The 12,562-nt window shown below is 43.5% G+C and overlaps 1 protein-coding gene across 3 annotated transcripts in view; it reads right to left on the reverse strand.

The window, feature by feature from the left end:
* The window catches only part of LOC135396773 (spectrin beta chain, non-erythrocytic 1-like), a 161,824-nt gene that overhangs the window by 46,542 nt on the left and 102,720 nt on the right, over nt 1-12,562 (reverse strand). For all 3 annotated transcript variants that reach the window (XM_064627932.1, XM_064627933.1, XM_064627931.1), the window contains 13 exons: nt 11,963-12,122; nt 9,867-9,944; nt 9,643-9,782; nt 7,947-8,070; nt 7,729-7,875; nt 7,377-7,640; nt 6,590-6,720; nt 6,316-6,502; nt 2,144-2,344; nt 1,796-1,912; nt 1,588-1,701; nt 984-1,166; nt 759-904 (listed from right to left, as the gene is read on the reverse strand). In XM_064627932.1, the coding sequence (XP_064484002.1) occupies nt 759-904; nt 984-1,166; nt 1,588-1,701; nt 1,796-1,912; nt 2,144-2,344; nt 6,316-6,502; nt 6,590-6,720; nt 7,377-7,640; nt 7,729-7,875; nt 7,947-8,070; nt 9,643-9,782; nt 9,867-9,944; nt 11,963-12,122 (1,992 nt within the window). The remainder of the gene's footprint in view (nt 1-758; nt 905-983; nt 1,167-1,587; nt 1,702-1,795; nt 1,913-2,143; nt 2,345-6,315; nt 6,503-6,589; nt 6,721-7,376; nt 7,641-7,728; nt 7,876-7,946; nt 8,071-9,642; nt 9,783-9,866; nt 9,945-11,962; nt 12,123-12,562) is intronic.

The raw sequence follows: 12,562 nt of genomic DNA on the forward strand, positions 1-12,562 counted from the left end.
TAATTACTTAAATTGGATTAATTAATTAGATTAAAAGCCACGAAAATAAATTCCATGCCCAAAACCTCATGGATCTCTCCAGTGGAGTGTACCCCCAAAATTTTTTCAACATATTTTATCAACACCTCGTTTTACTTTAAGGGTCGATTCACACGATGCAACTTTTTGCTGCAACTCGGTTTCCGCTATAGTTGCACGCAACCGAAGTTGCACCAAAAGGTCCCTTTCATACGGCGAGCAACTCGGAATGCCGTAGTTGTCACCGAGCTCGCCAGATGGCGCGAAAAACATCGTTGTCATCATTTTCGTCCAATCGCACTGCGACTTCTGCTCGTTACGAGTTCAATCCGTTGCGAGTTAGATAATTTTGCATAATTTCCACTGGTTAGTGATAATTTCATCGTCTCGCGTACTGCCGCTGCAATAACTGACACATGGAAGTCTTCGTGATTGGTCGCGCTCGCAAGGCGGAGCCGTGTGATTGACAGGTTGCAGCTAGAGTTGCAGGAGAAATCGCTCGTGAAGCGATCGGCTCTGCAACTCCTGCAACTCGAGTTGCGCAACCAGAGCTTCGCGTTCACACGGTGCAACTTGGTGGCGCAACCTGGTTGCGCGCAACTAAAGTTGCATCGTGTGAATCGACCCTAATTTGCGACAGAAAGCTGCTCTGTACTAACTTCCCTTTAGCGAAGTTTCACTTAAGTGAACTCTTTCTTGATATCCCAGTGAAGTTTCACCATATACAGACAGACACTCACTCAAGCTGCTCAAGTCTTTTCTCAATTTCGTCTGCTTTTGCAACTTCAGTGGCTTGTAGTCGTTGCCCAAGTGTCACACACTGGCTCAGTCTTTCCTTCCCAGTGTCAACCTGCAGCTTCAGGTCTTCAAACTTTGCTTGTAGCAACTGCAGTAGGCAAGCATAAGTAACTTTTTATTTGCATTCAAAATTATTTTGTCACACTGGTCTTCCAAACTTTCCTCACCAAGAGATGTTCGTAGTCTTTTCCATAGTCCTCAGAAAGTGCGGCCTGCAACTGCTCATTGATCCAGTCCTCCAGTTCATTGCTCTCACGGAAGAACTCGTGTGTATGCTTAGATTCCATCAACTTCGTCCTTCGTATGTTAGCTAACTTAGCCATGTTCTTAATCTGCTGATTCAACGTTTGCTGGAAAACAAGGTACATGTTCCACATCGTAACAAATCTTACAATCACTAGGAGTACCCGTTCTACCAAACCCTTGAACAGTATACCATGCAATTATAGGGGGTAAATTAGGGGGACTGTCTCCGTTGGAGAAGTCCGCAAAGGTTTTGCGTGTAGAATTTACTTTGGTGACTTTGAATTTAATCTAATTAATTTGTTATATTAACAAATAAAACAAAATTATGCAATTAAATAATCTTATTTTATTAATTAATAAATGACAAAAATAAGTTAATTACATTAACTTAATTAATTTAACTTTACACCAAACTGTAACACCAACTCACTGCATGAAATTTTTCTTAGGTGCCAACTACATAAATGATGGGGAAGGAGTAAATTCTACATACAAAAAGAAGAAGAAGAGGGAAAAAAACCTCACCATACGATTGCTGATGAGCTTTGAATCTGGGTGGTTCTGGTTGATCATGGTTTGACCTTGGTGAGTTAGTTCCACAATGAGGCCAGTGTAAGTGTCGATCTCCAGCTCCAAGGCCTGAGAATGCAGAGAAGGCACATGTTAGTATCACTGCAGTTCATTTTTTAAATCTCTGATTTCAGTTGGTCTCAGCTGAAACCACAAGGCCCACCTTCTGCTTCGTTAGTAACTTCACTGCCACGTCTTCATCACGTCCGTAGTCGGTGCTTGTAAGAACGTCATTCTTCTCATTCATCCACGTCTCAATTTCGTTGACTTCAGAATAGAACTGCGAAAGTGACAACGTGGGTAATAACTCGCGGGCGAATCTAACCCGAGAAATTTGAAGTTACTGCTATGGGAGATGCTGACATGTGTTTGCCAGCATTTACTAGATGACAGCCATAGCAATGTCTTCTAAGACAACACTAGTAGATTTGTACAGAATACACAAGGCTGAATTCAACATTTAAAAGTAAGTGTAGTTTCACATTCCAGCAAGTCTAAAACTATGAATTACCGTCTGCGCCTTGAGCGAAAGCTCAAGCTTCTTCTTCCTCTTCTCACTTTCTGAGAGAAGGTGCTTCCAGTAATCCTCCAAGTCCTCGCACTGCTCCTTCACTGCCTGAGCTGCGAAATGGTGTTGGTCTACCAGGGTCTTTCCAGCGGCAACAGTCTTTTCTATGACTCCTTGATGGCCCTGGATCTCTCTCTCAAGTTTCTGCATCGTGAATTCTAGGTCAGCTGTGCGTCGGTAAATCATCCCTTAATCAATGCTCAGCCTTTCATCCAGAGAACACATCCCAAAAGCACAAAACTGTTAAGCTTGAAGTGCCACTGCAGACTAAATCTCTTGCCTTCATAATCTTACCGAATTTATGTCATTGCGATCACTGTGTCTCGCGCTGTATTCTCCCAAAATATTGTTTCTCTATGTGAAGCGGAAGTATCACAAAATTAATTTCTCGTTTTGAGAAGTACTATGATGTCATTGGGTGCGCAACCTGCAACGTGTCTGGCAACATTACAGAGTTGCAACGTTGGGTGAAGAGCGGAGAAGCTTGTGCTGTTGCTAGCAAAGAGACGCCTCGATGACATCATCTACTCTTGGAGAAAGCCAAATCTACAGTCAGGGCCGGTGCTAGGGGTGTGCGGGGCCTGAGGCAAAGGCACATCGCCGGGCCTGTTTCGCACGATTAAGTGCATACTTGATATTTTTAAGAAAAGTAATCCCTGGTTGAGGGCTTCGTGCGCAGGGCCTATGCAAGCACGGGGCCTAAGGCGGTTGCCTTACTCCCCCCCTATCGCCAGCCCTGTCTATGGCTAGTTGCGCAGCTTCCTTAAAAAATTTGTGGATGCACGTAACGTTCACTGGCAGCATTTATATTTTGTGTTGTACTGAGTAGAGCTGGGCGAATATTCGAAATTTCAAATATGAAACGAATATCTGATGCTATTCGAATGCTATTCGCAACCTATTTTCAGTGTTCGAAATTTTCGAATATTTTTCGAATAGTACTGAAGCGAGATATCGTTACTGCCAATCTGCAAGTGGGCTTCACCTCATTACACACAAGGGTTAGGTGAAGCCCACTTCACATTACTTCCATTGATTGCTCTTATGGTGTGCCAGCTCCATTCTGCAAGTCGACTTCACCTCATTACTCTGAGCGTTAGGTGAAGCCTGCTTTACACTGTTTACAATATTCTGTCACTAATGTCTGCAAATTTTGTGAGCTCATGGTCAACACTATTCTCTGGGCATTGCAAGTTCCAGTAAATGTGCTCTCAACCTTAAGGGTTATGTTCAGTAACAGATGGAAATATGAGCAGTTTCTTAAAAAAAAAAGTACAGGAAATTCACAATGTAAACATAGAAATGAGGAGATGCATACAAAGCAGGCTACATGGAACATGTTGGGTAACTCTCAATGCAGTTCATCCCACTATTGCAGTCTACCACACACAACACAGAGGGACCCTTCTCTCACGATATGTAATGCTGGATGAAAAGGCTCACATGTTTGGAGCAGAACATCATCTAACGATCACAACACCACAAAATATTTCATCATGGGGTATCCGAAAGAATTGGGCCTTATTCGAATTCGATTCGCCATCTGAAGAAATTATTTGGCTTCGATTCGCTGTGTAAGTGAAATATTCGTAAACTATTCGCAATGGAATTTTTACTATTCGCACAGCTCTAGTACTGAGTCTTTCAGCTAGGTCGATTTATATAATACAGAATAAAACACACATTAATTTTTTTTAGTCTGTAGTGGCATTTCGAGGTAAAAGTTCATTAAAGAGGCACTAAAGTGCAAAGGCTTCTTCTCGCAGAATGAAGGATGCCATTACCGTGACAGCAACACAAAAGGAACAGGATACATTTGTCACGTCATTACACGGGTGTTGTGGTTTTATTTGGTTTGTGGATTAAGAGTTGATGAGGAAAATGACGCGAGCTTCTTCGTCTTTTTGAGCGCTTGCTTACTGTTGGATTTTTTGTTTTTTTCTGTTCTACGATGTTCGACGGAGTCCATTAAAGCTGGTCTTATAGAGCAGTGCTGCCAGCCATTCTTTTTCTGAGTGGAAGCTTAGGTTTTCACAACAACGGGAATTACGAATGAAAGAAACCGCAATGTACGCTCTGCCTCTCTCGTTTCCCTCTCCCTTTCAAGAAGCCCAACGATGTAGAGTGGCCTCAGATTGGTCTGCTCAAACGATGTCCCACAATGATTGGGCAAAACGTTTTGGGAGATCAATGAGAGCACACACCACAATGTTGGCCTTCTCGAGAAGGAGAGGGAGCGGGAAAACAAAAAATTGCAGCTTCTTTCGTTCATAAATTGTTAACGCCGCAACGGATGATCCTTCTTTCTTTTGTGTTGGTGCTAAGGTGACGACATCTCTCATTCCACGAGGAGAAATTTTGCACCTTAATGCCCCTTTAAAGCATAACTCTTTCCTTACCGCTCCCATAAAGCACTGATCACCAGTGATCAACGGTTTGCGAGCCGCGCTGCGTGGTCTCCTGAGCACATATGGACAAGTGGTGACATTTGGTGGACACTACAGATTCAGTTTCAGTTTCGCGTTTTGCTTCTCCTCGTGATACCTATTTATGAAACTGGATCTGCGCAAACGAGGCAGCGTGGAGATTTTATCTTGAACACATCCTCGTCTTCGGAGCACCTCTTTCGCAAGTACGCAATACAAACATTTGAAGCATACTTGGTGTAAATTGACTTATTAGAACACAAATAAGGACGCTGAACATGTTGGATAATCAGACTTTTGTCCTAAATAGTATACGGATACAGTCGCCGTCTGAGTTTTCAGACCTGGCGGGGATCGCGCACAAGTCTGAAAAAAAAAACAAAGTCCGAAAAAACGAATTTTGCTTCAAAAGTCTATTTTATTAAGTACCAGTAGTCCAGAAAAAGTTGATGCTTTCTTAACGGGCAGTCTTTCATCTCTGCCTGATAACATCGGCTTCTACTTCCATCTACATCGACATTCTATAGCTGCTACTTCCCGAAACGATATTGTATACGGGCGAAAGCACCGCAGGGAGGGAAGATATCAGGACAACTTCTGGCAACATTAGGCGTCACCATTCCGAAAGTCACCTTCACCTAACGCCTGCATGCTGTAGGTGAAGCTCGCTTTACTTCGCAGGTGGACAGCTTGGCTTTGCGAAGCGCCACAACAGGACTGCTTCACTCAGAATATTGGAAAATGAACAGTCACTGCCTATTTTCTTGCCTCAATTTTATATTTGGTTTCCTTGACCTTCGTACTGCGTGATGCGTACATGGTGAGCTGGCGACCATTCGGGACGCTCGCAGGCTGTGCAAACTGTGTCTGAAATATTGAGCGACGGAGCTGCACGGCATCAGAAATTTTGCACGTTGTTACGCATTAACCCTATGTGGCCTGTGGCCATTCCGCGAATGCGTTCGAATAATCGAGCATGTCCAAAAAATCGGTCGGCGACTGTATGTAAAATTTGGACTGTTGCTGTTCTTCCTGCCTCAAAACCAACCGGGAGGAATGGACAAGCAGTGAAATAGCAAAATGTAGTACGAGGACAGGAAAGCTGGGCATGAAACTAATGTTTTCTGCAGAAATTATTATGCTAATTTGTGTTTTACTGCTTCAAAAACCTCAGTCACTCAATGGCATGTATGGCATGAGTGTCAACCTTATTTTCCACAACTCACAAACTTCTTGACCTAGAGTGCTGATATTTTCAGACTTTACTTAAGACAAAATTTACCAGATTTTGCATATTTTGGAATTCTAGGTTGATATTTTTCGTTGAGATAAAGGCGTATCTTCGCACGTTTTCTGTTGTTTGCACAAAATTTTTGCGTGTTACGAAATTAATTTTGGAAATACATACATGGATAGCTTCTTTTCTAAAGCCTATATCAATCGATAGGGCACTCAATTAGGCACGGTTTCCTCTATAGCAACCTACCTATTCTAATGTGGTACTAAAAGCCACAAAAACTATATTTGTCGAACCACTCAAAAATGGTAGTTTTTGCCGCGGTAAAGAAAGAGTTAAGCTGAGTTAAGAGGTCGAACTACACCACCCTTGCACAGTAACAGTGTATAAAGAAACATTTCGTCCAGAAAGCCACCAATGTCGTTAATCGTATCATTAGGGCATAAAGGTACCTGATGTTTCTTGTAGAGATTCTGCGCATCAATAAGGTTCTGACCGAGGTCTGACGATGAAGCTGCGGGGAGGTGTTCAGTGATCCACTGATTTTCGGTGTCCACGTCAAAATTGAACTGATGCAGCTTCAGGGATTCCTCTAGTTGGTGCCTACGCTCTTCTGCAGGTTCTCGCAGTTGAGAAAACCTAGGGATAAAAAATATATGTTTGAACAGCACAATGGCATTTCTTCTGATGTGCAGGGATGAACACAATCTGCCTTGTATTTGTCACCTGTCGTTAATATTCTTGGTGGCCTTGAGGATGTTGGGTGCATCAAAGTGCCCCTTGTTTGCCATTTCTTCACCAAACTGCACCAAATCCAGAACTTTGACTTCCCATGCTGTCATCTCTGCTTCCAAGGCCTAATATTGCAGAAGCATGACAAACATTAAAGCAGTTTTCCCACAGACAAAACAAACAAGCCACGAGCAAAATTTATGGTACATTGAGGCAGTGATGGAACTGACAAGAAGCTGCCTGTAGCAGCTCTTGTAGCAGCTTTTACAGACCATGGAGCAGAGTATACTGACTCCTAATTGCCTTGCATATGCTATAAGCGCTGTTCTACGCCACAAACTTGTTGTTGGCATAAGAATCCGTACAGCACTAGCCTCATGTGCTATCATGCAACTAAAGCGAAAATGTTCCAAACACACAACTCATCATACATTTAGAGAAAGGACAAAGCACTAAATTTCATATGAAACGTTAGAAAATACAGCCAGAAGTATCATTTCTTATGGTTTCTCAAGGCTTCAAGGTCTGAAAGAGTTGGAGCGTGAGGAACACATTCGAGCACCATAGCATTTCAAATATTGTGAAAACGAAGACAGTATTACATGCGTGAAATTGTGAAATTACGTATGCAAAATCGTACACTCATTATTAGAAATTAGAGAGTGTGTATCGCTTTGTAATTTCGAGCTTTGTTACACTAAGAACAATGCAGTGGGCTTTGCATGCACCGTGAAGACATGTCATACCTTTGAATCAATACGATGCTATGCTATACATATACCTGTTGTTTCTTCAGCAACTCCTTGACACTACGTAGGTCATTCCCCACATCTTTCAACTTGAGAGCAGCTTCAAACTCGTCTAACTTTGCTCTTGCATCTTCTAAAGAACGGTTGTGCATCCTTTGTGCAGCTGCCTCACGAAGCCTCTGTCCACGGTCATTCGTACGTTCGCACAGTGCTTGCCACTGCTGGTTTAAGCGCGTGAGGTCTTTCTCCACATCCGCAGTGGCGTAGTGCTTGCCCAAGATCAGACTCTGTCCATTCTGTGGAGTTACAGGATACGAAATCAATCCAATCCAATCCAAGCCAATCCAAATGTCAACAAAAATCTTTTATAGTATCTGGACCTACAGAATTGATGTCGTGCAACCGTGCCCCATTGGCCTTCAGCTCAGCTTCAAAGGCCTCGTGCTTCTTGAGCTTTCGTTCTAAGTTGGTAAGGTCACGGTAGGACTCGTCGGAAGCGAGCTTTTGTTTATCCTGAATCCAGGCTAGCATCTGACATCGAAAAAAAAAAAAAAGTTGGAGGTTAATAAGTTATCTTGTCACCTTGTCTTGTATCTTGTTACCTCGTCAAGTTCCGCTTTGAATTCGTGGTAAGCACGTGAAGCTTCCAATAGTTCTTTCCTTTTGTACGCTTTGTCCTTGACAGCTTGTCTATTTTCCAAAACTTGGTTTCTACGCTTGTCAATTCTGGAAAAAGAAAGCACGTGTCACAGAATGATTTTGACCTGAACACGTCTTATAAATTGGAATGCCAGTTTGAAAAGTTGAGTGACAAATTGGGAATATTTTAAAACATTATAAAATACAAACCGTGCACACTACAGTCAAGTTGCGTATACTACACATACATAGGGCACAAATTTACGTGTCTGCCAACAACATCGGTCTTAGTAAAACGGTGAAGTGCAAGTGACAGCAGTTTCCTGTCGTTCCGTCGTGCACAATCACCGTACATAAATCCCGGGGCGGCACAGTGGATCAGGTAGTCTTCAAATATGGCAGTCTTGTCTTGTTTACGTCGCTCTGAGTCGAGTGACCACTACTGAGGGCTTGTAAATGGTGAACGACAAGAACAACTTCCGGTTCCATCGTGGACGTCACGGCAGCAATGTGCCGCATATGAACAACATCAGAACAGAGTACCGGCATCTCGAGCAACACCGGCTCGACCCCATCAGCTCGCGAACTCATCTGTTCTGCACGTCTCCGAACACTGCGTTGAGCATACTCAACTGCAACGTACAGAGTCTCGCCATGCATTCAGTCGACATCACAATGGACACTGTGTTGCAGCAGTGCGAGAACCTTGAGCTCAACGAGACATGGATTCACGATCACGAGTGCGCTGCATCGGTACGAATCCGTGTCTCGTTCTGACTACCGCAGCAAGACCAGACACATAGCCAGTGGTGTCACAATATACAGTCGCCGTCCGATTTTTCGGACTCGGCGGGGATCGCGCAAAAGTCCAAATAATCGAGGAGCCCGAAAAAACGAATTTCGCTTCAAAATAACCTTTACTAAGCCCTAGTAGGCTGGAAAAATTTGTCGATGCTTTCCTAACGCGCTTCCAGCTCTGCCTGATAACATCAGCTTCTATTTCCCGAAGCGACATTTCGTCAATGTACACTGTCAGAGGCACCGCCGTCATCAAGTCCGCAAGTCGGCTTCACATAACGCATGCGTGCTTTACGTGCAGCTCGCTTTACAGCGCTGTCGCGCGACTCGCGGGCGGACAGCACGTGCTGGGCCGTTGGCCAAAAACGATGACGCAAAAGCGTTACGACAGACCTCTTCTACTCAGAGGAATGGAAAATGAACGATCATCACTGCCTATTTTGTTGCCTCAATATTTTAGTTGGTTGATTTCTTTTGATACGAATTTCGGACGATACCAATATTTTCCGTCACCCCAAGAGAGAAATTCGCTGGTCAGGCAAACAGAGTCCGAAATATCGAGCGACGGGGCTGCACGGCGTCCGAAATTTTGGACGTTCTTATACATCAACTCTATGGGACCCGCGGCCGTTCCGCGAACGAGTCCGAATAATCGAGCATGTCCGAAAAATCGAGGTCCGAAAAATCGGTCGGCAACTGTACAAGTAGATACCCAGCCCAACCATTCGTCGTAACTACATGCAGTGCAGTGAGTGTGGTGGCGTATATCTGGCAGAAATAACGGTCGCCCTACCCTTGAGTTTGTCCTTGGCTTTGTCTACATATGTTCCATAAAAATGCATTCTTGGCTGTTCAAATTACCTTTTGCTTTTCTGGTGGCCAGCTGCAATCAGCTTGTCAGCCATGCTGCTGAAGACATGTAGGCGTTGATCTTGCACGAGTAGGGTGTTGATAAGATTCGCGTGACGTTTGGACAGCGCTTCAACATCATCTAAGGTTGTCTGAAAATATATAGACAGTTGTATTAGGCATAAAGAAGGTCTGTTGAAGACTATACAATGGAAATGAAAACCCGGAACACTTACCCCAAGGTCCTCAAAATCAAGCAGAGCATCGTGGCTGCTGGTAATACTGTCAATCTGATCGGCTTCACGATTGAACATCTGTGTAAAACAGAGAAAACCAGAGTAAATTAATTATCGAATTCAGATGGCCAAGAATTCCTACAGGTCATGTGTTGGGCTGTTCTGTCCTACAAACTAGAAGGCGTGCTCATTTGATAACAATAAAGCTAAGCAAAATATTAATGCATAAATTGCCAATTAAAAAAAAATTTTTTAAACTGGATGTACAGCACTACATAACCATAAAGCATAATGGACACAGTAGCGTAGCGAGAAAAATATTTCAGGGGGGTTCTACAGGAACTCACACGGGGGAGGAGATTCCCCCTCGTTTCACTTTCACAAATTTACTACCAATTTCGGGGGTGGGGTGGGGAATTGACCCCTCCTCTGACTACGCCACTGAATCGACATGTCAAAGTAGTTATGAAAGCATCTGTAATATACATCCACCATTGGTCTTTACATGAAATTAAGAAATTAAGAAAAGTATTGTGTTCTTCATGCATGAAATAAAAGCAGTTGACATGCACAAGGAGCTTCCCTGCGTTCATTTTATGACACATAATGGCAAGCTAGATGCCAGCCACATGCTCTTGTTGGTCACCATGGCCAAATATGACCTGTAATATCCTCTGCAGTGATAGAGCAAAGGAGATCCAAGAACAACAACACTTATTTTCCAAACTGCTGCCCTTTTTTTGTGTAGAAGAATAAAAAGGCCAAATAGGAAAAACACTGACTTTGACAAAATTTTCCAACTTTTCACATTATTCAAAAGTAAACAACTTTTACTGACCATTCTTTTTAAAACAACTTGAATGCCAAATGACGGAAAACCGTATTGACCAAGGTGTCGAACCGAACCCGAACCCGAACCGAAAACCGTACCCGAACTGTTATTTTTGTCGGAACCGAACCCGAACCCGAACCGAAATTTTCATGACACTCTTGAACCCGAACCGGAGCAGAACCGTAACAAAAAATAGCGGTAACCGGTTCGCAACAAAACGGTTCGGACATAAAAGAAGTCAGCATAAGAGTTCCTCTCTATCCCCGAATGAAGACACACTGGTATCATCATCACGCGCCTATATCATGGATTTCAGAAATTTTCACCTAGAAGTGAGACGACGACGTATAGTAAGTATACTTTCAGTGTCTTTTTAACATGTTGAAGCGCAGTTGTCCTTGTGAGCGCCGCGGCATCGCTTCAGAGACGATGTGCCACGCGGACGAATGAAACAGGAATAGAGTAGGCCAGTTATGTAGCTCTACAGGACGAATATGCGATCAAATAAGCGCCCAAGATTTCCCTTTACGCGTGTGTAGTACGAATTAAACAAGTCACAAACATGAGAAGTCGAAAAGGAGCGTACGCAGAACGGTGCCTGTTTGATTGGTCGTGGCTTGAAAAGTAAATGTGGTTCTGCTTATTGGTAGTACAGTTGTGTCGTGACATATTGCTTTTGTGTTGTGGATTAACTAGTACACTGCTGTGAGCTCGGACAGAGTAAGGCTGGCAGGCTTATTTTCGACATGCTTCAGTACGGTTTCAGATCGATTCACGTTGCGAAGGCAGTGTGCCGGCTAGTACTGTCGTCTATGTTACGCTGTCCATCTTATTAGGCTTCCTTTAAGTGTGTCTCGCTGGCACTGTGCATGTGAAAAAAGAGATTTTGAGAACAGAAAGTAGCAGGACTGCACCGCTTCAACAGCGTGGACTCTATTTGCAATAAGTGTTCATCCATTCCTCATTTCTCTCGCTAAAGGGCTACCTCACCGCTAGAGACGTCAATGCAGACAACAGCAGTAAGCTATTAGCCACGCATTTCCTGATAAAAGCAGTTTTATGGAACATATAAAACGGAAGCGTTGAACCGGTTCGCGAATCGGTTCGGGGCTGCGAAACGGTTTGCGAACCGGTTCGATTCTTGGCGTGGCCGAACCGGAACCGAACCGGAACGAAATCAAAACAACGCGAACCCGAACCGAACCCGTATTTTTTGCGGTTCGACACCCTGGTATTGACGGAGCAACCTTCAGAAATCCCGTACCTGCAGGTCAACTCCTTGCCTCAAGTAGTCCAGCTTTTCTTGCCAGCCACGGTGTATTGCTTTCTGCTCCTCATCAAGTTGAACTAAGGTAGCCTGAATTTCATCGCTACCTTTGTTCTTCTGAAGCAATTTTCGTCCTAATGCCTGAATATCTGCAAACCTGTAGCCGGAACACGTTAGTTTCCCTCTGATCAACTGAGCAGTGCAATCCTTTTTATGTTTATGGTTACTGCATTTTTAACAACAGCAAGCTCTGTGGTCCACAACATGTAATTTTGTGCAGCAAGTAAGCTAGTACAATGAAGACAAAAATCTTATCAATGCAAGGCATTGACCATTCCAAGCTTATGAGAATGATAATACAGCTGTGACGCAGAAGCATACTCAAATTTAATCAAATCACGAGCAGCTTAAAGGAAAAATTCATCTTGCACAGTCTCAGATACAGGTACACATGCACATAGTGGTCTGTAATGCACAACTATGCGTACACAACTACTGGTGGGTAACTACCCTAGCTCTATGACTGTGATAATGAGTGATAACAATGCACGTTAATGTAAGGATCGTCAATGTGTTGGACACGAGTTCTAGTCACAA

Source organism: Ornithodoros turicata, chromosome 6 (genome assembly GCF_037126465.1).
Source record: "Ornithodoros turicata isolate Travis chromosome 6, ASM3712646v1, whole genome shotgun sequence".
In the NCBI taxonomy this organism is placed as follows: Eukaryota; Metazoa; Arthropoda; class Arachnida; order Ixodida; family Argasidae; genus Ornithodoros; species Ornithodoros turicata.